General features: G+C 42.2%; 3 protein-coding genes across 9 annotated transcripts; 2 read left to right on the top strand and 1 right to left on the bottom strand.

Moving 5' to 3' along the window:
• Positions 1-416: 416 nt before the first annotated feature.
• Positions 417-11,542, top strand: grk1a (G protein-coupled receptor kinase 1 a). Of its 3 annotated transcripts, none has more exons than XM_052082254.1 (7): positions 417-1,324; positions 2,013-2,140; positions 2,932-3,089; positions 3,170-3,253; positions 5,139-5,279; positions 5,638-5,910; positions 6,833-7,547. In XM_052082254.1, the coding sequence occupies exons 1-7, from the start codon at positions 626-628 to the stop codon at positions 7,120-7,122; spliced, it is 1,773 nt and encodes a 590-aa protein (XP_051938214.1). In that variant the 5' UTR covers positions 417-625; the 3' UTR covers positions 7,123-7,547. The 3 variants fall into 3 exon arrangements, with proteins under 3 accessions (XP_051938214.1, XP_051938212.1, XP_051938213.1); XM_052082252.1 differs by having other exon boundaries at positions 422-1,324; positions 5,139-5,263; positions 5,709-5,910; XM_052082253.1 differs by lacking the exon at positions 6,833-7,547 and adding an exon at positions 11,517-11,542 and having other exon boundaries at positions 524-1,324; positions 5,139-5,263; positions 5,709-5,910.
• LOC127611632 (protein-lysine methyltransferase METTL21C-like) lies at positions 9,367-12,188 on the bottom strand. 2 transcript variants are annotated; one of them, XM_052082324.1, is made up of 5 exons: positions 12,127-12,188; positions 11,454-11,576; positions 11,217-11,362; positions 10,916-11,033; positions 9,367-9,883 (listed from the first exon to the last, which is right to left on the bottom strand). In XM_052082324.1, the coding sequence occupies exons 2-5, from the start codon at positions 11,560-11,562 to the stop codon at positions 9,486-9,488; spliced, it is 771 nt and encodes a 256-aa protein (XP_051938284.1). In that variant the 5' UTR covers positions 11,563-11,576; positions 12,127-12,188; the 3' UTR covers positions 9,367-9,485. The 2 variants fall into 2 exon arrangements, with proteins under 2 accessions (XP_051938284.1, XP_051938285.1); XM_052082325.1 differs by lacking the exon at positions 12,127-12,188 and having other exon boundaries at positions 11,496-11,575.
• A 4,471-nt stretch (positions 12,189-16,659) lies between these two features.
• On the top strand, positions 16,660-23,729 carry jam2b (junctional adhesion molecule 2b). 4 transcript variants are annotated; one of them, XM_052082295.1, is made up of 9 exons: positions 16,660-16,750; positions 19,954-20,019; positions 20,342-20,452; positions 20,534-20,683; positions 21,367-21,548; positions 21,684-21,792; positions 21,887-21,998; positions 22,530-22,596; positions 22,688-23,729. In XM_052082295.1, the coding sequence occupies exons 2-9, from the start codon at positions 19,965-19,967 to the stop codon at positions 22,724-22,726; spliced, it is 825 nt and encodes a 274-aa protein (XP_051938255.1). In that variant the 5' UTR covers positions 16,660-16,750; positions 19,954-19,964; the 3' UTR covers positions 22,727-23,729. The 4 variants fall into 4 exon arrangements, with proteins under 4 accessions (XP_051938255.1, XP_051938253.1, XP_051938256.1 ...); XM_052082293.1 differs by lacking the exon at positions 16,660-16,750 and adding an exon at positions 17,918-18,194; XM_052082294.1 differs by lacking the exon at positions 16,660-16,750 and adding an exon at positions 17,919-18,194 and having other exon boundaries at positions 22,542-22,596.
• The last annotated feature ends 1,085 nt before the right edge of the window (positions 23,730-24,814 follow it).

The following is a 24,814-nucleotide window of genomic DNA, read 5'->3' as shown; positions in this document are numbered from 1 at the left end:
AATATATTTTAACCGTATTTCTGCACCTGTCATGGTGGTGATGCAAAATCCAGCCGAAAAAAACACTTGTTTTCTGTATTTTTAAAATTTTATTTTTCATTTTTCAAATCTGAAATTCTTGAAGCCCAAGATACCACACAAACTTTTACTTTATTTGTTCTGAACCAACCTTTGAGTTAAATATTAGGTCTGCATCTGACATGGCTGTGACACAATTCAGCCAACAAAGCACTAGTTTTTAGAAAATGTTATATTTTCTTATATTGCATTTAAAATTTTAAGCTATTGGTTTCCACTACCTTTTGTAGGAGCCCTCATTGGTCTTATCTCAGATCACAATTAGGACACGCTCAATTTAAAATCTTGTTGTGAAAGTGTCCCCTACAGCCCGTGTCGTTCTGTTCTAGTATGTGCTCGCACTCATTGTCTGGGGCATCGGGGTGTTAGGGGATTACCGAAAGGTGTTGACTCAGGTGTGTGTGTGTGTGTGTGAATGTGCGCACAGTTGTCACGTCCGCCAACAGCGCCGTTTCAGATGCTGGCGCCATTTCTCTCCCTAGTCTCCTTACCGTTGCTACCTACGCGCCTTGCCATGTACTCTCTTTGTGTGGCCTAAAAATCCAGCATGGATATTGGGGGACTGACCACCGTGGTGGCAAATTCGGCTTACATCAATGCCCGTGGCAGCATCGATGGCTCTAACCCGGCGGCGGCTCGAGACAAGAAGTACCACTCCCGCCTCAAGCTGCCTCACATCACAGTGTGCGAAGGCCTGAAGGACACGCTTGATTTGGGGTTTGATGGCGTCTGCGTGGAACAGCCCATCGGCAAACGTCTCTTTAGGGAATTCCTGGAAACCAACCCAGAGTACCACGGCGCGTGTCGCCTGTGGCGGGACATTGAGGACTATGACCTGGCGGAGGATTCGGATCGTGCCAAGAAGGCCTCGAAGATTATCCAGCGCTACATGGACGCCACTGCCAAACATTTCTGCCCGTTCCTCTCTGAGAACACCATAGCCAAGGTGAAAGAGGGCCAGGAGGCTGTCGGCGATGACTTGTTTGCAGCCGCTTTGGCCACTACTCTGGACTACTTACGGGAGGCGCCCTACGTGTTCTTCCTGGAGAGCATGTACTTGAAGAGGTTCCTCCAGTGGAAGTGGCTAGAGATGCAGCCCATGGACTCGGATTGGTTCCTGGACTTCCGTGTGCTCGGCAAAGGAGGCTTCGGCGAGGTGTCGGCGTGTCAGATGAAAGCCACGGGGAAACTTTACGCCTGTAAGAAACTGAACAAAAAGAGGCTGAAGAAACGGAAAGGCTATGAGGTAAGCTGCTCTCTTTGGCCGCTACTGTCTGATGACTTCCTGGACTAGACCCGTTTCAAAAAATGTCTCCTCTTTTTAATGACGTTTTTGGAAATGTCAGCTTTACAGATGCCATCTCTCCTATTCTCAATCAGGAAAATGCAAGCTCTTCTGTCAATACCTCTGCAGGTATAGCGTCTGTAAGGCTGACGTTTGCAGAGCATGTCTGCGCCGCCGCGAGCCCAAATAACCACGCTGTTCAATGAATAACCTGGAAAAAGGCAGACGTGACATCTGTATAGGTGATGTTTGCGGTGCGTCTTGACACCACAGCAAACCGCAGTGGTTGTACTGTTTGGTGAATTGCTCTTTCCCGATGGGATGCATCTTGGCATTTAATTTTTCGGTGCATGGCTAATCAATGCAAACCACGGTATTTTAACACTTTAAGTTCCACTGCACGAATATGTCGTGGCTTTTGTTGCTACCGCTACTCATCTTTGTCCCTACATTACAGTCGGCTACGGTATTAAGCCCTAAGACAAGGATAGAGTGATTAGTTGGGGCTTTATCGAAAAGCTTTTCTGCATTGAACTGCTTGGCGCAGTTATGTATTGCCCTTGTATATGGCCAATTGATGACTAAGTGCTTTCAAATCCACATTGGCAAATTGTACTTTTCATCCAGCTTCTCACTCCTCCTCCGCTAGGGGGCGATGGTGGAGAAGAGGATTCTGGAGAAGGTCCACAGTCGCTTCATTGTGTCACTGGCTTACGCCTTCCAGACAAAGGAGGAGCTGTGTCTGGTCATGACCATCATGAATGGAGGGGATCTCAAGTAATTTCATTTTCTCAAAATACACAAATGATGCCATGGTCCCGCGATCAACTTTGAGTAAATGTCTTTTCTATTGGTATGCTCGCCAACTGTTTCACTTTTTCCTGGTCATATGTGACAATGTTCCTTCAAATCATGAGATGTTAGATTGTCATGCAAATATGTTCCAAGAGGAAGCTAGCCTTTGCAAAGGCAATACTGTCTATTGCATTTGTCTTTTTTTTTTTGTAATAATACTTAAAAGGTTGTGCTGATAGTTTAAACGGTCAAGCAGATGCAGTTTAGATGTACAGAAGTGCTCTTGATTCTTTTTCTTTAATACCTCACCTGTTGCAAGGCAGCTGCTCAAATTACACTGCTTTAAAAAAAAAATTGCAGTATAAGCGCGTCACAATGTGAAGCGTTTCTGCCTCGAATGAAAAGTAATTTAGGCTCAATCGTATGTGCTCGTATCCGGGTCTATATACTGTATGCTTAAAGTGATTAAAACGAACAGCTTTCCCTGCACCATTCCATCAAATCATGAACTTGTTTACGACTGACTCCAAATTAACTAGAAAAGGATTGTCGTAGATTACCCATTTTAGAAGGTAACCGCATAAAAGTTGTCCCGGTTTGACTCAACTATCTACTGTATAAATCAACTTGAGCCTTGTGTGATGATTTGATGAAGCCTACTCGGTTGAGAGGCGAAACGACGCTCAGAAAAACCACTGCAGGCTATTTACGCTAAGCAGCACATTTTGGGATATGGCTCTGAAAAAGTTGCCTGCTGCCTCTCTTGTTTGAAGGTACCACATCTATCTGGTGGATGAAAACAATCCCGGCTTTGATGAGCCAAGAGCCTGTTTTTATATAGCTCAAATCATTCAAGGTATGGAGCATCTGCATCAGAAGAGAATCATCTACAGAGATCTCAAACCCGAGAATGTGCTCCTCGATAATGACGGTAACGCTTGAGAATCGACGTGATGGTAAACACCTCTCGTTGTCATTTAAGTTTGTAATGATCGATGTCTCTCTTGGTAGGGAATGTCCGTATATCTGACCTGGGTCTCGCCGTGGAGTTGAAAGAAGGCAAAACGATGACCAAAGGCTATGCTGGAACACCAGGTAACTCTTGAGGATCCCATCTTGAATCACAATTCCATATTTTTCCCCAAATAAAGCCCTTTACTCTTATAAATGTACAGTGTTTCCTCACTTATCGCGGTGAATGGTGACCCTGCCGCGATAAGTGAAAATCGGCAATCGGAATCTTTGTGTAAGTGTATGTGGGTACCAGCATGTTTAAAATATGTAAACCGCATATATACTTTATTCATTCATTCATTCATTCATCTTCCGAGCCGCTTGATCCTCACTAGGGTCGCGGGGGGTGCTGGAGCCTATCCCAGCTGTCTTCGGGCAGTAGGCGGGGGACACCCTGAATCGGTTGCCAGCCAATCGCAGGGCACACACAGAAACGAACAACACTCCGCACTCACACTCACACCTAGGGACAATTTAGAGCGTTCAATCAGCCTGCCACGCATGTTTTTGGAATGTGGGAGGAAACCGGAGCACCCGGAGAAAACCCACGCAGGCCCGGGGAGAACATGCAAACTCCACACAGGGAGGCTGGAGCTGGAATCGAACCCGGTACCTCTGCACTGTGAAGCCGACGTGCTAACCACTGGCCTACCGGGCCGCATATATACTTTATATATGAGACAAAGTCTACAGCTGTGCACTTATTTATTTAAATCATCAATTATAAAACCTTGTACGGAAATTAACATTCATCAGTGTTGCCTTGTGAGAAAGACAGAAGAGATTTGAGTTACTCTCACTTTACGTTCTGACAGTGATAGACAAATATATGGGTAAAATTGTAGAACGTTTAAAGTTTTATTTAATTTGCGCATGTCTAGACTTGCCTGTGCGCAAAGGCGTTGGCCGTCTGGGCGGAGGGCTTTTGAAGTCCGCAATTATCACGTCAAAGCAAAGGGGGCAAACAGAGGGAAGAAGGCTAGACTCGGTCACAAAGTGGGAATAAATAATTCGGGAACAAAGCATTGGTGAACATCAAAAGTCGGTTTGAGAACGTCTGTCGCGCCCAGGCGACATTTGTCACCTGCAAAGTCTGCAACTTGACTCATTGTAGACCAGATAGAAAGGCGTCAACGACCCGTGGTTCAAAGCTTAAATCAAGGTAACCAATCACTACCGAGGGGCCGGACTGGGGGTGTGCTATGCAAATATCAGGGGCAGTGTTTTTCTTGTATTTTGCATATGTAAAACAATAAAAGTTCAAACTGGCGGGCAGGGAACTCTGAGCGTGATTATCGGGGCAACAATCGTCGTTCGCCCTCAGAGATCCCTGCCGCCGTTAATGAAGACAGTTTTCCCTGTGTGCCGAGTTATTTCTTTGTCCGAGAAAAACTCTGACAGACGGTGTAGCCGCCTTTCGTCTCCAGCTAGCTCCTGGCTAGCTAGGCCCGCAGCAGCCGATGTGTTTATGATAAGTCAATTAATCGATATTGACGTGCTGCTTTTTTTCCAACAATGTGGTGCAATGTATTGAATCCACGATAAAAAGTGCAATATACAGTATAGTGAGGTATCACTGTACATCAATTAACCGAGTGGAGTGACCACTTGGAAAAAATGCTGCCCCTCAAATAGAACATTCCTGTTTTCCCCTGAAAGGGGGGTCGGGGCGGGGGTGGGGGGGGGGCTGCAAGCCTCATGCAATATCAGGTTGCGCAAATATGTCAGTTTTGTAAAATAAACACCACACCTCAGTTCAACTTGCCCTAGGGGGAAAAATCACGGTCTTTGCTGACAGTGGAGTATAAAAATAATAAATTGGTCAAATTTTAAGTGGCTGAACAGATTGAAATTGGGAATTAGACGCCTCCCCTCTAATACAAGCCTACTACTCGTTGCCGGTGACTCAATAACCTCCCCCTGCGACGATTTATTTTGGGTCATCGTTCCACTTTGTGTCTTGCAGGCTACATGGCGCCGGAGATGCTGAAAGGAGAAAAATACGACACTTCTGTCGATTATTTCACTCTGGGTGTGACTTTGTTTGAGTTCCTCGCCGCCAAGAACCCCTTCAGGAACAGAGGAGAGAAGGTTGCTGTTAGGGGGAGTGAAATCCCCCTCTTTCAGAATGGTTTGCCCCAGCAGCACGCGGGGAAGTGCGTGCGCTTGTTTATACGGCCGGCAGTTTTGAATACAACGGCACCTAACGAAAACTCTGGTGTCCGGTCTCTCGTTATTTTGCAACAAACATACAGAAACGGTTGCTTGTTCCGATTTTGACATCAAATCGAGAAGGTTGCTGTTAGGGGGAGTAAACCCCCCCTCTTTCAGAATGGTTTGCCCCAGCAGCACGCGGGAAAGTGCGTGCGCTTGTTTATACGGCCGGCAGTTTTGAATACAACGGCACCTAAAGAACACTCTGGTGCCCGGTCTCTCGTTATTTTGCAACAAACATACAGAAACAGTTGCTTGTCCCGATTTTGACATCAAATCGCATGACCCTCGCGTTAACGTCTTTGCTTTGACTTTTGTTCAGCTCGAGCGCGAGGAGCTGAAAGAGCGAATGCTAACCCGGGAGGTGATCTACACGGACAAGTTCAGCGAGAATGCCAAGTCGCTATGTAACGGGCTGCTGGCGAGAGAAGTCGACAAGAGAATCGGTTTGAAAAACGGCTGCTGCGACGAGATTCGAGCGCACCCTTTTTTTCGTGACATCAACTGGAGGAAGCTGAATGCAGGTACATAATCACGTTCAATATTTGATTCCAACGTGGTGTGTACACTCACGTCACGAAAGTCAGATCTAATATCTTAGTTACTTTAACTACAAAAGAGGCAGGAAATATTATGACTGCTCAGTTTAATTCAGACTAACCACAATAATACGTTTAAACTTGGGGAACAAGTATGGTACACACTGGGCAGATTACAACAGTTTTATAATATTTAGAATATTGATATTTAATAATTTGTGACAGAAGTAGTGTGTTATAATTCAGAAAATAGAAACATTTGCGTATAAAAATGTAATTTTAATTCTATTCTTACCTTTGTATTAATTGATGAATGGTATTCATATTCAAGTTTATATATCTACATGTTTCGAAATACTTTAATGCAGTAGTGTTTATATTTTATCATTATTATATTCTTAAAATAATATGATCATTATTAGTGTAGACACATGTTTTGCATTTGAAATGATTAAAATTGAAAGTATGTGATGTGATGTATGTAGTCACAATAATAATCTCTTGAAATTTCAATGGCAGAAACATTGAACTCATCTATTATAAAAATTCCATGAAATAGTTATGATTCACAAATCAGAAGGTTTTTGATTGAACAGTCACTTTGTTTTAATTAGCAATGTCTTTTTATATTTAGAATTTGCTGTTAATATGCATATGTTCTATATCAGAATGAAAATCGGGCAATTAACATGACACTTAACTCATTCACTCCCAAAGACGTTTCTAAACGTCTTTTCAGACTTGGTCCAGAATTGGCTGGTACTGAATGAGTTAAATGGTCCAAAAATCTGAGTTTCCTCAATTGCTCAACTGTCGCATCATCGTTGAGTCGAATTGAGGGATTATACAGAGTATGAATGAATAACTAAAGGGGTACAAAATGAGATCAATCAAATCCCTTCCAAAGGCATCGTTCCCCCGCCGTTCATTCCGGACCCCAGGGTGGTGTACGCCAAAAGTCTAGACGACGTGGGCGCCTTCTCCTCGGTCAAGGGCATCATGCTAGAGGACCCGGACCGGAGCTTCTTCGACGAATTCTCCTCGGGCAACATCCCGATCCCCTGGCAGGAGGAGATGATCGAAATGGGTGTTTACGGTGAGCTCAACGTGTGGGGCCCCGAGGGCGGAGTCCCCAACGACCTGCGCAGGGAGTCCATACTAGAGCAGCCCAAGTCGTCCACCTGCTGCGTGTCCTAGCGGGTCACTCGACAGTGATGACTGAAATGCACAGGGACTGCCCTTGATTTTTCTTTTGCGGGATCTGCAGACGACGGGAAGCAACAGCGAAGCGGATTGACTAGCGGGAATGCTTGTCATGCAATGTGATATGCTGATCAAGTCTCCGTTACGTGTGTCTGTTTCTTGTGTTCCCTGAAATTTATGACAACTGTTTTGTTTCTTAGTAATTGCTGTATTCTGCTCTACAAAATGCTGGTGATGGACAATCCAAAGACGAGGGACCAGATGAATAGTTATGTACTGTAAGATTCCTAATTACATTTTTTTGTGGGGAACAATGTAAGGCAAATATCCATGTAGAGAAAATGTTCTGGGCAGGTTTAAAAAAAGTCATTATGTAGTCTATCAAATTGTGTTTCAATAAATTCAGCAGTTGATGTGAATTTGGAACTTGTTTTTTTTTCTGGAATATAAAATCAAAACAATTGCGATTATTTTAATATGAGGATATTCAAACTATTTATTCCTGGATTTTAACTTTAAGGTTTTTGGGGCGGCAATAATATAATACGGCAATAATACAACGTTATTGACGTAATATATTTTGTATATCTGTCTTTATTTTTCATATTATAAAATATATATAACATATAAAAAATATTTCATACATATTTTTCACAGCTTTAGTTTTGTAGCTCAGGACTGCCTTGAGTAATTCTGATTTCTTTTATAACAAAAAAATAAATATTCCATCCTTAATTAATTTTACATTTTTGCATATTTTTTTGTTTTTGTAATACTCCAACTTTTTCTATTACATTTTAAATTTTGTAATTTTTTTTCCCTGATATGACAACTTAATTCCTGTAATTTTTCCCCCATCTGACTGTATTTTAGTAACTTAACAATTTAATTCCACAATACTAGAACTACTGTCGTGACATATTGTTAAGGACTTATTCCGCTAGAAGTAGTAGTAGAACATTGTTGAATTTCATCTTGGTATGAGAACTATTGACACTAGTCTCTCTCTTGAGAATCTGCTGAAGTAGTTAAAACAAAGAATGTACTGTGAAGTTTAGAGCCCATTTCCCTTTGGTTAATTAACAGCCCCCCAAGGGTTTTTATTGCCTCCACTTCCTCATAAAAGTCCCTGAAGGCTCTCAAGTGCCCTCAAAGAGGAACCCTAATCTCAAGATCTGTGACCAGCAGCAGTGGTCTATACTTTGTCATCATATCAAAATCGAACTTTGCTTGATCTTCCTTATTTCTGCTTTTTACTTGGTTATGGTGTTGTTCCTTCCTGTTGGTTGTGTTTGTTCAGACACTGAAAGAAACAATGTACAAATGCGGTTGAAGGTATATACTGCTCAAAGTTATTACAATCAACTTTAGTGCCCTCGGCCCCCACCACTTCTGGGGCCCCCCTCCGCGGGACATGTTTTAGAGGAGCTGTTATCTCCGGTATCTTTGTTCCTGCCATCGCACCAAATGGGGGGTAGTGGTGGTCTGGTCTCACCTCACCGCTCCTGGCTTCCTCCGGCCACACCGGGTCAGATGACATGTTACTTTCTTTGTTTCGGGATTTGCATGGGAGGCGTACCTCCCCGCCTCTCATTATCATATTGTCTCTATATAATCTCATGAATGTGTTTCTTCGGGGCTTCCTGATGAAATCTGAGACTCACAGGAGCCCGAATCGATTCGTGTTGCGTTGCGATAAACTGAAGAAAAGACTACGTGGTGTTGGGTCTTCTTCCACCTTATAGAGAGATAAAAGAATCTGTAACCAAGGAAGGGCCAAGAGCAAATTGACAGCTCCCATTCCTCAACACATAGCTGGACAACTTATTTGCAACCGTTCAATGTTAGTAGGTTTTAACTTTTAAATGTAATATTTCAACTTTATTTAGTAACATTACAACTTTTTTTTAGAAATGTTCTGACTGACTTATTTTGTGTTATTCTGATTGCATTTCTTTGTGACTTAATTTTTTGCAGTCTTCCGGCATAATTCTTGTAGCTAATTTTTGAAGCATTAAGTCTTACGTACTTAATTCTTGTACTTTTCTGACTTAATTTAGTCGTCTGACTATTTCTATAACTTTATGAATTTTAGAATAAAGTGCAATCTCCCTCCCCTTCAGTAGGTGGCGCTCTCTACATTTTGGGAGTTTGAACCATATTAGTTATTTGGCAGATTTATACTTCTTTTTTCTTTTATTCAATAACGGTACAGTGTTATAACGATTTTTGAGATAATTCTTAATTCTTGTCATTTTTATAACTTTGAAATTTATTTATTTTTAAAAAGTGTGGAACAAATTTTACTGGAGGTAAATCGAAAGCACGTTTAAATATCGGAATTTCCTTTCTGATTGTCACTCCTTGGATGTGGCCTTGTAAATCCTCACTTCTTGCTGCGGGAACTCTGCAAGCAGCGTGGCGTGGAAAGTTCTCTGGAAGCGCTCGGTGAACCTCATGTCGGACCGGAAGCGAACTTTGTTGGCCCACAGGAGGGTGGTGTCGCCCCCTGGCGGGCAGAAGTGGCACATTGTGTCCAGCAGCCCGTCCAGGTCTCCGTGGGGATAAACCACGTCTGCAGCTAGCACATAGTCGTAGCGGCGGGTCGACTGGGGGAAGTCTTGTGGGTGGTGGCGACCCCAGGTGAGGGTCGTAACTTGCGGCGTGTGTCGTGAACGACCCTCGGTGTTCCGAATCAAGTTGAAAGACAGATTCGGTAAAATGTCGGGAAGATCCGTCGCTGTCACCCAAGCACCTTGATCAGAGAAGCAAAACGAGATGGTGAAAAACTTGTTCTTATGATTACGGTGAAATGTCTTTTTTTTCCATCTTCAATAGCAATAGCGACCATTTATTACTTTCTTTTTGTGACCTTGCAACTTTTTGAGTGGTAGTACAGTATTATGATTTTATGAATATTTATACATTCAATTTAATCGAACACTAACACTGCTCCCGCAACATTACAACTTTTGATTGATATTAGGATTTTGTTTTTGTTTGAATATTGACTTACAAATTGATGAGTTTTTATTATGAATATAATTGATTTCATTTCATTTAATATTTTATTTATTTCAATGTTTCTTTCCAATGATTACATCTAATCATAAACCCATCTTTATTAAACAACATTACTTAGCAAAATGCTGATTTTATTTATTTATTATTTTAAATCCTCGATCAACATCTTTGTTCAAAATTTCTAACAGCGTTCAGGGGTCTCCCAGGCTCAACAGCATGTCTTAAAAAGTTAATGAAAATGCAAACAAGAAATTAGCTCTGTCATTTTCTATAGCGGGCGGCCCGGTAGTCCAGTGGTTAGCACGTCGGCTTCACAGTGCAGAGGTACCGGGTTCGATTCCACCTCCGGCCTCCCTGTGTGGAGTTTGCATGTTCTCCTCGTGCCTGCGTGGGTTTTCTCTGGGTGCTCCGGTTTCCTCCCACATTCCAAAAACATGCATGGCAGGCTGATTGAACGCACTAAATTGTCCCGAGGTGTGAGTGTGAGTGCGGATAGTTGTTCGTCTCTGTGTGCCCTGCGATTGGCTGGCAACCGGTTCAGGGTGTCCCCCGCCTACTGCCCGAAGATGGCTGGGATAGGCTTCAGCACCCCCCGCGACCCTAGTGAGGATTAAGCGGTTCTGGAAATGGATGGATGGATTTTCTTTAGCAAATTAAGATGCCCCAAATTTTGAAATATCTGAAATGTAAAAATGTCACTTATCTTACTTTTAATTTGAAAGAAACACTTAAGGTGCAGAGGCTTCTGAGGGTCAGATCTTACCAAGCAAGCACACCACTACTGACAGCAAACCAGTGCCTGCTCCAATCTCCAGCACCGCTTTGTCCATCAGGTTGACCTGTTGCTGATTGTTCTCCAGGTAGTGGCACAACGCTAGTGCCTGCGTGAAAAGCAACACACTTAAAAATACAATGGATCCCCACTATTTGTGTGGAATAGGGACCGGGCCGGCCTGCAAATAGTGAAAATCTGCGTATAGTTGACGCTGAGTATGAATGCATTGAAAGTATAGCGATACATTATAAAATTTTAACCCCTCCTCGAATTTTCAAAACCAACTTACTCCAGGCCAGACGAGTGCGCCAAAGCTATCCGTGGACTCCCGGATGCAGATGCGATGACCCACGAAATAGAAGGCCTCTTTTTGCATTGCATCATAAACGCTTGACTCCCATACATGCCGCTTCTCCACCGCTGTCACTTGACAGTCTGACGACACACACACACACACACACACTAACATGAGCCAAAAGTGAACATGATAATTGAGCTTATATAGAAATGCATACCGGACGTATACCGTCATCGGTGCCTCTCATCCTTTCATTGTGGCTCCCATCACCTGCCGCGTTCTCCTTCTCAGGTTGCTTTTGAAGGACTGGCAAACTAATTGAGGAAACTCCCTCCATGGAAAACTGGGAAACTGCGAAGGCGCAACTCCATCACTGAGGTGCATCCAGTTGAGATACCGTGCATGCAACACATGAAACTTCACAATGCTTTTTTCCCAATATTCAAACACGTTTTTAGAGTAATTTGACAAACTTTAAAATTGAAATATTAGAACATACACCTGGATTGCCACTGCCGTTTTGGCAGTGTAATAATGTGAAAATTTTGAATGTCCATTGTCCACGTAGAAAACTGATACTGTTCATCCTCCCGTTTGTTTTCGATGCCGATTCGCAGATTGATGATGTATGCTTTGAATATAAGCTCACGTAAAGCCTCGACGGTTTTGGAATGAACTGGACTTAGTGTGATAGTCCCTGTGGTCGCCAATGGACCCCCCCGACAAACACAGCTGCTTTAAGCCGTCCACATCCATTTATTTATTTACAGTGTGAGCACTGACTTCAGTTACTGTCTTTGCAAAACAATTAATACCCCATATAAAACATCATCTCACCCATTCGCGTGATTCCCCTTGAAATGGATTCCATCGTGTGCATCATATGTAAAATGCAACATACCTTTTGTGACGCAGTTGACCAGAACCTTCGTCCTCGTTTTTGACTCTTTCTGCGCCTCTCGCCCTTGCTCTCGTGTTTATAGACTGAGGCAGCACCATGGGACACGCCTCTAACCTCTGCCGGGGAGAGAGGATGCCTCAGCATCATCTTCATCGCCATCGCCAACATTACATGCTTTCGATTTCCTATTAACTTGGGTTATAATAATAACAACAACAATTATTATTATTATTATTAGTAGTAGTAGTAATACAGTAGTAGTAGTAGTATTTTATATATATATATATATATTTTTAACATAATTTAAATATATTTATATAGTTTACTCTTGGCTGATATCCCGTAATCTTGCATCATGATTATTTTTTTCTCCCAATATATTGATCGTGGAAACAAATATTTAACTGGCAGCTTCATAATGTAGTATAACCAAATTTTTTGAGAATAATAAAAAAAAAAATCGGGCGGCCCGGTGGCCCACTGGTTAGTGCGTTGGCCTCACTGTGCAGTGGTGCAGGGTTCGATTCCGGCTCAGCCTTCCTGTGTGGAGTTTGCATGCTCACCCCGTGCCTGTGTGGGTTTTATCCGGGTACTCCAGTTTCCTTCCACATTCCAAAAACATGCGTGGCAGGTTAATGGTACACTCTAAATCAGCCATGTCCAAAGTCCGGCCCAGGGGCCAAATCCGGCCCGCGGTCGAATTTCATCCGGCCCTCGGCCCCTGTCATAAAATCAGTGCCGTCTGGCCCGCAGGTTGGGCGCAATGGAACACGTGTTGCATTGACTGAGGTCTCGTAGACTGGTGAGTGATGTTTCATAGAGTACTGCTTCCCTCTAGTGGCTAAATGAGTAATAGCATTCACTAAATGAGTAATAGCATTTAGACACTAGAGGGCATCACTCACGAGTTAACAAGACATCACTCCGTGTTTATGTTGACTGATATGTCATATTTCAAATGATCCTTGCAGTTGTGGATATGTGTATTGCTTGTTCATTTCCCTGTTGTTCGAGTCAAAGGTTTTGTGACTATTGAAGAGTCATGGTGATACATTTTATGTTTCAAATCAATCAATTTACACTCAGGAGACTTCTGTTTAAGAAAAAGTCAAGTGAATAAGCAGTTGCATGTGACATACCTGTTTCAAATGAACCAAAAGAAATTCTTAAGATTGTTGAAATTAAAATAAAAATGGAAATGTGAAACAGACTGGCTTACTAAAATTTGTTGAACAATATTGTTGTTCAATGTAAAGAATGTCAGCCAAGGTCGGCCCCCCGACATTTTACCACATAAAATCTGGCCCCCTTGGCAAAAAGTTTGGACACCCCTGCTCTAAATTGTCCGTAGATGTAAATGTGAGCGCGGATGGTTGTTCGTCCCTGTGTGCCCTGCGATTACCTGGCAACCGGTTCAGGGTGTCCCCCGCCTACTGCCCAAAGACGGCTGGGATAGGCTGCACCACCCGCGACCCTTGTGAGGATAAAGCGCATAGGAAAATAGATGGATGGATGGATAAAAATATCATGGCTCCATATGGCAAATGTTTGAAGATATTTCATATTGTTGATAAATAATTAAATAATGCTCACTTCACCCTATAATTTCTTTCACTGACTGTCATGAAAAAATATGCCTTTGCACTTGTAAAACAGATGGTTATTAGAAGTACAAACATGATATGTATTGCTGACGCACATATTAGTTTTATGCAGGTGTTTCTAATGCTGTGCGACTGTGAACAGCGCTGGCAGCTGTGTTGTGTTCACCAGGAAGACATTTAAATGAAGCCCGCAAATTAGTGGTGCGCCATCAAAGCTTTAAGCTTTGTGCACAGGCCTGGAAATGTGAAATAATATGACAGATGGCAAGCATCATCAGTGAGTTTCACTTTGTCACAGTCATGGAAAAGGCATGTGTAATAACCAGTCAGGGCATTAGCAGCTCTCCTCTGCGGGATTACAGGGGGGCTCTATTTCAGTTGTCCGCTGCTGCACGATGACTGATTTACTGTCACAAAAAACTCACGCTGTTTTAATTGCTTATTTGTGACGAACCAACAATACATGATTCTATAAATATGTTTGTCATAAGTCCTGCATACAGTTCACCGCAGTGGAATCATGCTAGTAACCAGGGGTGGGCAAACTTTGGTGCTTGACACATCCATCCATCTGGGGCATCTTGGGGGGCCGGGGGGGGGGGGGGGGGGCATTTTAGAATAGTTTGTTCTCCATTAGCTGCCAAACTAGGAACGTAGTGCCACCACGTGGACACAGACAGGCATTGCACCAGTTGTCAACTAAATGCACTCTGCTGCATTCACGTGTCCAAAAAAAAAATGAAAATCCAAAACAAAATAGAATGTATAGAATGAATATGCAATACAGTAATGCAGACATGTCACACCAAGTGGCAAAACGAACAAAAATTCTGACATCATGTTTGAGTGTTTTAAAAGCAGACGATAAGCGCCAACGGTGTCACAAGTGTAACAAACACTTTGAACTCCCCAGTTTCTTTGTTTTAACACTTTATGTCTGACTTTAAAAGACTGCTTTTGCACGGTTCATCCAAACACAACATTGTGAACGACATAGACCAGGATACTTTGCACTTTGAGCCAAAAACAACGCATGACAAGAAAGTGACGAGCCACGACTATTTGTTTGTCACTGCTGTTACTCTGTTGTCCCCCCCCCACCACCCAAATAACATGAGCTTTTTCTTGACAATATCGTGAGTAATGTCAGCTTGTTTATATCACCAACCTTCCCCCAATACCGTCCTAATTATTGTTTAGTTATGTTTGGATATCGCTACATTACCAACCTTCCCCCAATACCGTGCAAATGATCGTTTAGTGATGTTTGGATGTTACATTAGTAGTGATGAATGACCAACATTGTGGCTTTACTGATGATCTGAGAGGAGTTGAGACGTCTCATTTAAAAGTATATCCGTTTGGTTATTTTGTAGTGACCCCAGGTGGACGAGAGGAGCAGCAAAATAGTCATTCAATTAATGCGGTGTGACAAAAAAATGTTTGGTTGAATATTTGAGGATGATATTACTTAGTTTTTGTGGAGCTCAACATTATGGATCGTGCTTAAAGAAACATTACAGCATTTTTTTTTAAGTTGAGGCCTTGCTGGTCCTGCCCCACCACCACTCACTCAAAGCAGTCATACTTGCGTTTGGCACTTTTATTGCATGATACTTTTACCCCCTTCTCATGTAGCTAAATAAGGCAACCAAAATATTAGGAACGCTTGTCCACCCTAGTTATGGAAGTCATTTAATTTTGCAGCTGTACCTAATGTGGAGGCCTGTTGATTCGCTTCCAATGGGATTTATTATGTGAGGATGGACTACACGCCTGTGCAAAGGGACATGCGTGTGTGTGTGTGTGTGTGTGTGTGTGTGTGTGTGTGCGTGTCACAGGACGACAGCTGACTGAGTGAACAGGTGCGGCGGTGAAGATTTGGTGCGTTTGTAGCCCCTGTCTTTTTGTGTGCGCGCATATGGCCCCAAATGTAAGCATGTGGCACAGGCAAGCAGCGCACGCGACAATGGGCGCTTGTGTGGGCCATGCAGGAGGGGAAACCCAATCCGCAAGGACACGGTTGGAGCTTGAGCAGCAGCTGCTTCTTCTTCTCCGTTTCTTCTGCTGCACCAAAACATGGCGATGACACCAGCAGGCCCCCAGCATGACCAGCTGGCCCACCTCCCATTTCATTTTCGCATGCAGCCATACTGGACAGGCGGTCAGGCTATCTAGCTAGCTAGCGAGCTATTTGTCTGTCTGTCTGTCCGTCTGTGCGACCGTCCAACTTTCTATCCTTGTATTGTTTTTCTCTGAGAAGTACCGCAACTTTGAGTGTAACTGGAATTTTCAGCTCTCTCTTTTTTGGGGGGAGGGGGCGTAACATTCAGATAATTGCAACTCGACTGACATAAAACGTTGTCTTTATTCTGATAAAATTCCAAATGAACTGTCCTAAAATTACAACTTGACTGTTATAAAACTGCAACGTATTTCTTGTCAAATAACACATTTCTTTTCTTCAAAGGACAACTTTACTTCGTTTTTCTCGTAAAATTGCCACATTATTACCAAAACAATTTCAACTTTATTTTTACAAAACTCAGACGTCTTCATGCAAAATTGCCACTCATAAAATTATGACATTTTATTGTAAAATTACAAATTGCTCTCATAAAAATGTGATCTTTTTGTAAATGTTTCTTGTTATCGCTGTAAGTGCAACTTTTTGCCTTAAAAAGGAAGGTTTCAAAGTCTTAAAATGATGATTTATGACTTCCATTGCATCACAAATTCCCCCCCCCCCCACCCATGTTTAATATGCTACTCTTTTTGAATACAGTACTACAATTAGTATTTTTAAAAATTTTATACAAATGTATACTGTATTGTCCATAAATATCACATATTACTACATTTTACACGTCGTCTCTTGTTGTTTTGTAATTCTTATTTCTTTTTTTTTTTTTTGCCATTCAGTGGACTTTGTTTCGGATCGTTGACCCGCTGCATGAAACAAGCGCGCTTGAGTTGAGGGCGCAACCTGATTGTCGGATGTTTTTCTTCAGGACTTTCTGGTCGGCAGCAGAATTCATTGTCCCATCAATCATAGGAAGTTGTCCTGGTCCTGAGGTAGCAAAGCAGCCGCAGACCATCACATTGCTACCACCATGCTTCACTGTTGACATAATGTTCTTTTTTATCAAATGCTGTGCGATTTTTTTTTTTACCCCAGATGTAACAAATCACACATCTTCCAAAAAGTTTAATTTTGGATTCGCGAGTCCACATAATATTTCTCCAAAAGTCATGTAATGTTTGATCCTAGCAATTTATGCATGCGTCCGCACCTGTTGAATTCTGTTATGTGTATACATATATAGCTAATAAATGATGATGATGATGATGATGATGAGGATAATCTAGATATCTTTTGGCAAATGTGAGACAAGCCTTTGTGTTCTTTTTGGACAGCAGTGGTTTTCACCTGGGAACTCTCCAATCGCTGCCATTTTGGCCAGTGTTTTACTTATGCTTGAACACTGACCTGAACTTTGGTCAGCGAGGTCTGGAGTTTTTGCGGTATTGTTCTAAGTTCTTCTGCAAACTCCTGGATGAGTCGTCATTGCACTCTTCGAATAATTTTAGCTGGTCGACCACCCCTGGGAATGTTTGCCGCTGTTCCCGGTTTTTTTTTCTTCCCATTTTTCTTCCCATATAATGGCTCTTACAGTGGTTTACTGAAGTCCCAGAGTCTTGTAAATGTCTTTGTAACCTTTTCCAGACCGATAGATTTCAAGAACTTTATTCCCCAATTTCTTGAATTTCTTCAGATCGTGACATGGTGTGTTTGTTTCTTGAGATCTTGTAGTTTTCTTCACTTTGTGTGGCGGATTCTATTTACTTCACCTATTGATTCAACAAATGTGGTACTACAATGCTGCCTGGGAAATTGAACTTAGCTTTCCCAAAACTTTTGCTTTGCGATTTAACAAGGGGTAGTAATTTTGCACAGAGGGTCAGAAAGGTTTGGATATTTGTTTTTTTTGTGTGTGTGTGCCTTGATAAATTGAATTATCATTTACAAACTGCATTTTGAATTTCCTTAATATTCCTCTGTGTAATATAAAAATTGGTTTGAGGAACTGAAACCTTTGTAGGCGATAAAGTATGCAACCCCCCGCCCCCCCTCCTTAAAAAAATCAGAGTAAAATATAACACAGAACCGTACTAGCTACGATTACTACTACCACTCCTATCACTTATGATGATGATGGCGAAGATGAAGGTGATGGTGGTGATGATGATGATGATGAAGACAAACAAAGTGTCGTCACGGTCACGTGTCGTCATCTGCTCCACAGCCCGCGCTCGCGCCTTTTTTTTTTGCCCTCTTGTTTGTGTGTGTAGTGAAATTTAAGAAGGCTCACACACTTGCAAGCGCACGAGCGAACTCACGCGTAGCGACAGACGAGAAGACGACGATGATGATATTCTTTCTTTTACTACTCTGCATACACTGTGAGTGCTCAAAAAGTGGCGTTTTTTTTTGCATGTTGTTCTCTGTTCATGTTGTGTGAACGTCCAAATAGTTTGCTGATCGGTTGCATGTGCAAAAAAAAAAAAAAGATGCACGTGCATGCTGTCCACAGCGTTTGTTCAGGTAACGTTGAAAGTGAGTGACATTAATGGTTGTGGTATTTATATCGACTATAAAGAATATCAAGTAAAATACAAGTTAAATATAATGTAGCTATGGTGATGATTATGTTTTGTAAACTTCCATCGTGTCTTTAAACTGTTCAATAGTTTGTTGACTTTTCGATGACAGTTAGCCTGAGCTCATTTTTTATTTTCTTGTTGTACTGTTTTTTTGTCGTCAATTTCACGTTTGTAAAATAGTCGTGATGGGTCTTGAGAGGCAAGGAGCGGTTGTGTTTACACTGAACCGGATCTCTGATGCTGTTTGAAGCGGTGATGCGCAAGGATGATGAGAGACGGTCACGTGGTCTTTATCATGCAGATTATTCCCCCGTTGACCGCGATTTATCATCAGTGAATTCCCTTTTAAAGTTAGCTCGGTTTAATGTGATTACTTCACATCCATAATTAGCCATGATTAAAATCCTACTTTTTCTGAAGCAGGTCTTGCATTGGCTCTTGTTAAAACGATGCAAGCGTACCGTATAGTTGGACATTCAAATCCAATGTGCTCAAATACTTTAAATCGACTTCATTCTTTTTTTTTTCCTCTGGATTTTTGTGTGTGAACGAACGCTTGAGAAGGACGTTATCAGTATTGCCTTGAATCCACCCCGTCTGAAAGTCGTCCATCACTTTAACATTCCAAAACAGCAGCTCTCCTGGTACCAGCAGGCACCACACACACACGCGCACGCAGACACGCACACACAGTGACAATCCACTCACAAATTGTGTATTTGGGTTGAGATGCGGAAATATCAAAGAAATAAATCATATTATGCCATAAATCTTTCAGGGATTTCAAATGAATGCTTTTGAGTCGATTCTTCTATCGAATATTTCATCGGTTAATGGAATAATTGGATCCAATTGTATTGATTAAAATTTTACTATTTATTAACAATTGTTGTTTATTTGGCAATCTTTTGTGATTAAAAAAACTACAAAAAGACAATCAAACTATATAACATGAGAGGGATTGATGTTGCACATACCAACCTTTTGAAAATGGTTCAATTACTGTTTTGGACATATTTGGACAGTTTTCGGTTCAATATTGGCTTGAAGAATAAAAAGTATTGGAGCTGCCGTAAAGGCAGGCACTCTCGCAGCGCCATCTTGGAGTCAAGCAGTGGAAACAGGAATTCAGAACATTCAGGAAATGATTCTTCCGTGACATTTAAAATATATAAAAGGAAAAAAAAGAGTTTTCAACAGTTGATATATTTTTTTTAAACAGTACAAAGCAACACGGGCTGCAAGCTATCCTCATGGTTAGCATGTCCGGCTAACAATTCTGAAGTCCTGGGTTCAAATCTTCTTCTGTAGAGTAAGCTTGTGCGAGTGTGAGTTTTCTCCTGCTTCCTCTCACGTTCCAAAAAGATGAGCTTTAGCGCCGTCAAAATCCTGCGTCTGAATAGTTGTTTGGCGAACCAATCCAGGGTGTACCCGAAGCTTCGCTCAAAGTCAGCTTGGGATAGGCTACAGCACATATATCATCAGCCCTCGTGAGGGCACACGCTATCAAAATCTCAACTGCCAATATTAAGTTCATCGATTGTTTTGCTTCTCACAGGTCCGGTCAGTATGTCAGTGACGGTGAGCTCTCCAAAAACCAAAGTGGAGGTCCATGAACACACAGGTAAGAGCACATCATCTCCACTTTGCTGTGTGTGAATCTGAATGAAACAAACAAAGGAGCCTTCTGGCTTCAACCTTGCGTGATTTCACACAGCAGGATTGCAACCCGAATTGAGATGAGTCTACGCCGACGTTTGGTGTGATGTAAGAAATAGTTGGGCGACTGCGCAAAAAAAAAAAATCAAAATTCCGGCAAAACAGGCAGTGTAAAAGGGGCTAATCAGTCAATCGTATGCCGATGCACCGCATAGAAATAACAAATGCAGCCGTGTCATATTGCACATGACATCATCATCCCACTTAAGCGTGTCCCGACCTTCCAGATGCTGTTCTATCCTGCGACTTCCGCACTGAGAAGGACCAGAATCCTCGAATTGAGTGGAAGAAGAAAGAAAAAGCCGTGATCTTTGTCTACTTCAATCACAAATTTACCGGTGGGTGACGACTTCTCTCTCCGTTTTCCCTTGTTTGAAACAGCAACATTTCTTTTCTTCGCTGATTTCCCATCACCGCAGGCTCGTATGCAGGCCGGGCCAAAATGGAGGGAGCCACTCTGACCATCCACTCGGTGACACAAAAAGACTCCGGGGAGTATCGTTGTGAGGTGACCGCCGGCGATGACCACGTCAGTTTCGGAGAGGCCACCGTCACCCTCGATGTACACGGTATAGAGAAAAAAACAAAACAACAACAATTCAGGGGATTCATTTAACGGAATATTTGGGTTAGAGTTTGTTCTGCAGCTAATTATTATTTTGGCTGCAGTTTTATTTTGGACACCAAAAGAAATTAGAAATGTCTCTCGACATGAGGGTTACGATTTTTACAAACAACAACCACAAGAACAGGTGAGCACCACAGCTGCAAGTTGCCCGTGGTCCCCTCACTGTGCTTGGGTTTGCATTTTTTTTTTTACTTGTCTGGTGTAGCTATTCCGCTATAGCTTCAGCATTGTTCCTGAAGCCAAAGGTAACAGATCAGCGGACTGTGCCGCATTTTATTTATTTATTTATTTCAGTTCTCTGGTTGTGGCTATTCCGTTATAGTTTCAGCGTTGTTCCTGAAGCCAAAGGTAACAAAACAGGTCAGCGGACTGTGCTCGCTGCAAACGTTGTCTGTAAGTGCGCAGCAAATGATTGCCACCTCACCGGTCACACCTTCTGTGTCTGATTGGTTGGTTTTCCTCGGTTGCGGTGGTTTCCTGAAAATCCAATCTACGCATGAGATGCAGGCCAGAATGTTTGAATAGAATTGTGTCACAGTGTCATTTGAACTCATTTGTCTTTTTAGATGTTATGGATATGTCATTTAGGTATTCTGCAAACGCTGCTGTTGCGTGTATCCTCAGTGCCGCCCCATATCCCATCTTGCGAAGTGCCCCACTCGGTGTTTGTGGGCTCCGACCTAGAGCTCCTGTGTAAAGACAAGCAGAGCGTGCCCCCGGCGACGTACAGCTGGTACAAAGATAACAGGGCCCTGAAGGTCTCGTCCAACACGCCGTACCGCATGGACACGCGCAGAGGCACCCTGGTGAGTGAGCTCCCCGCTGTGTGACACATGGCGTGCCGAGCACAGAGCACACACTTGTGCATTCGTATGGACCCGCGAAGGGACACATCTGCAGCTGTTGCTCTTCCTCTCTCTTTCACTCTTTGCCCGGAGCAGAAGTTTACAAGCGTTTCCAAAGTAGATTCTGGGATGTATCGCTGCGAGTCCTCCAACAGTGTGGGGGCACCCAAAAGCTGTGTGGCACAACAACTAAAGGTTATTGACTGTAAGTTGAGTTTCTGCACTTGTGCACTTACTCTTCTGTGCTTTACGTGTGTACTGATGAGAGATTTTTTTTTTTTTTTTTGGCGGGGATACAGATCCGGTGGATACCGCCATTTTGATCGCTGGCGCTTCAGGTTTTGTGGTTCTCACGCTCCTCTGCTGCATCTGTGTGTGTGTATGCCGACGTCAAGGATGCTGCAAAAGTGAGTAATGTCTTACCGTCGCTGCCATATGCACTTTGAAAACTAAGAGTGAGAAACATGCGCTAAACACAATCAGAAGTCCACATTTTCAAGGTTGTTTTATATAAAATTCAGCATTTTTTTGTGTGCAAAAAAAAAAACCTGGGTAGTTGAGTCCAATTGACCCAAGTAGTGGATCGGTCCATTTTTGACCCAAGTTGGGTTATATTTGACTCAAATGTTTTTAGAGTGATGTAGTATACACCAATTAGAAGCATAACAATCAATAGGTGGTACATATTATAGTCGTTGAGGGTCATACTGTGAAACCAAGACACACATACAAATTTACAGAGCGTACATACGGGGTTTTATTTTAAAAAATGACAATGGGAGCATTTATTCTGTGAGCGAGGAATCTGTCTACTCTCATAAATATCTCGCACGATTTTGACAATGACCATTTCTCATTTTTCTCCCTCCAACCAGAAGAGAAGAAAACCAAAAGGTGAGTTGCTCGTCTTTTGTTTTGCCCAACCATTTTTGGACATTTAAGCAACTTGTACAGTTTGTCTTGCAGCGCCAAGTCGTACAACCCTCCTCCTCCTCCACCCATCCACAATGTGAGTTGTTTGTGTTGCCGATGTCTTGATGATGACCGAAGGCCCTGGCTAATTCAAAGAACGTATTTGTTTTTCTTTGCGTTCTCCCCAGATCAAGACCTACAAACCAACTCAGTCCTTCATGATCTGATTTGTGCTATGAGGGTCAAACCAATCCAGAATTCAACATGTTGTTCTTCAATGCACTGGACTGTTTAGCCCACGCTGGTATTTTCTCAAAGACCAAAACCTAAAGCGGACTTTTGTCCTAATCCTTGCTGGAACGCCCCCGACACAAATGTGGCTCAAGGGCAATTTCTGCCATGTCTATGTAACACAGGGTTCAAAAGTTTTTATGAAGAAGGTTTCATTATTTGCTATTTCTGTAAAGGTGCCAGTATTACACTCATGCCCGCTCACTTATTCTGACAAACTAGCAAAGATTCCGATTGCATTTGATCTATTTTTCCACACACAGAACCTTTATTTTTCTTGTTACTATGTTCATATTCTTCATTTTACAACATTGTATATGTTTGTGTGTAAATGTGTTATAGTTACTCTCTCACTTTTGTTTGCGTGTGATTTAAGAAACAAATTGAACGGGTGTCTGCAAACACTGAAGGATCTTTGTATACAGTTCGACGTTTATATTTTCACAAATCTCACATCTGCATTTGTAGGAAAAAAATGGAGGTTGTGCATGTTTTTTTTTTAATTCAAGCCTCATATTTCAAAATGACTTTGGAGATTGTTTGGCTTAAAAGCATCAATGAATGAATGAATGAAATACACACGAAATCCAGACATTAATTAAGTAATGAAATGAAGTCAACTAAATTCCTATATTAAAAGTGTTATCGTTTCAAAATTGAGTTTTGAAGGTTGACATCTGTATTTGCTGCGTAGTGCAAAAAAACCAACGAGCTTTTTTCATGAGTACATCGCAGAGATGCGTGTTGTAGTACTGCCATATGACCACAAGAGGGAAACGGTGCTCTGAATATTGGTGGCCTCATGAACTGAAAGTGCCTTCATTCATTTTGCATGAACTGTACGAGCATTAGTTCATCATACTGCATTTGATTTTAATGTCTCCCCTTTATGATTTGTATCCTTTTTATTGTAGTCTATTAAAAGTTTTGACATGCAAATGCCTGTTGTAGTATGGTTTCTCTGTTACACACACGCACACACACACACACGCGCACACACACGTTGTCAAACAATTTTGGCAGTTGAAAAAAAAGCACCCACTCCCAAGGGTGTTCAAATTGGGGGAAACAGTCACCTATATTCAACTTATATATTGATTTTGCTAACATAATAAGCACAGTCTAGTTCAGTGTTTTTCAAATCCTTGTGCCGCGGTACATGTTTGGGGACTACCCCTCCAACCTCCGTTCTAGTTAAAATGGTATAACCCAAGAGGCTTGCCACCGTTACTCTCAGTTGCCTTTCGTGCTTTTAAAGCATCAGTCAAACGTCATTCATGACTTGTGTCATTAATAAACCAAACAGTACACTGGTGTGCCGCGAGTTATTTTTAGGTGTGACGTGTGAAATTTTCCAATATGTATGCCTGTGGGGTCTATCGCCGGTCAGAGTAATCATGTAGTACTCTTCCATACCGGTAGGTAGCAGCAGCAGCTCGCTTATTGCCTTGTGCTGCGAGACAAGCGAAGTTTCTGGTGCGAGACAATACAAGGAAAGCTTTTGTTCATATGGATTTACTTTTACCGGAGATGCAACGGCATCGATTCCTCTCCAACAGCCCGACGGTCGCAGTAAGTTGCAGCTGCGTCTCCAAACAAAACACCCCTAACTTTGAAACAAAAATGTGAAGTATTTTGTTCGCCTGCGTGAATACACGGAGAAACATGCAACGTGGATGAGAAAAACAACGAGGTACCATGTCGCTGAACGTGTGGCGAAATCCAAAAAGTCCCAGCGGCAGAGCAATTACCGGTAATACTGCAAAGCTATTGTGAATAAGATGTTCTGACCCGAAGCGGCTAAATAAATAGCCCGTCTGCTGTAAAAACTAAAAACATAGAAAGAATGAGAGTGACTTCTGTGTCTTTCATCGATTGCTGCCAGGATATCAGATCTGTTTTCATTCAAACCATTTATCACACTGAGTGGGAATGAATATGAAAGATTATAAAATATTTGATTGATGTTGATTTGATTCCTATACAAGGTGTTATAATGTAGTGTTATTTTTCAACGTGTTTCA

Source organism: Hippocampus zosterae, chromosome 12, assembly GCF_025434085.1.
Source record: "Hippocampus zosterae strain Florida chromosome 12, ASM2543408v3, whole genome shotgun sequence".
NCBI classification, from domain to species: domain Eukaryota; kingdom Metazoa; phylum Chordata; class Actinopteri; order Syngnathiformes; family Syngnathidae; genus Hippocampus; species Hippocampus zosterae.
This window is presented reverse-complemented; position numbering and strand designations above follow the sequence as displayed.

Excerpts from the sequence above, each read along its gene's own strand:
- LOC127611632 (XM_052082324.1), bottom strand. The coding sequence starts at position 11,562 with ATGGAGGGAGTTTCCTCAATTAGTTTGCCAGTCCTTCAAAAGCAACCT. Across the intron at positions 11,034-11,216 it reads GCGCACTCGTCTGGCCTGGA|GCACTAGCGTTGTGCCACTA; the intron begins GTAAGTTGGTTT and ends CTTTTCACGCAG. Across the intron at positions 9,884-10,915 it reads AGTAGTGGTGTGCTTGCTTG|GTGCTTGGGTGACAGCGACG; the intron begins GTAAGATCTGAC and ends TCTCTGATCAAG.
- grk1a (XM_052082254.1), top strand. The coding sequence starts at position 626 with ATGGATATTGGGGGACTGACCACCGTGGTGGCAAATTCGGCTTACATC. Across the intron at positions 1,325-2,012 it reads AGAAACGGAAAGGCTATGAG|GGGGCGATGGTGGAGAAGAG; the intron begins GTAAGCTGCTCT and ends CTCCTCCGCTAG. Across the intron at positions 5,911-6,832 it reads CTGGAGGAAGCTGAATGCAG|GCATCGTTCCCCCGCCGTTC; the intron begins GTACATAATCAC and ends TCCCTTCCAAAG.
- jam2b (XM_052082293.1), top strand. The coding sequence starts at position 18,158 with ATGATGATATTCTTTCTTTTACTACTCTGCATACACT. Across the intron at positions 20,020-20,341 it reads GGAGGTCCATGAACACACAG|ATGCTGTTCTATCCTGCGAC; the intron begins GTAAGAGCACAT and ends CCGACCTTCCAG. Across the intron at positions 21,549-21,683 it reads ACACGCGCAGAGGCACCCTG|AAGTTTACAAGCGTTTCCAA; the intron begins GTGAGTGAGCTC and ends TGCCCGGAGCAG.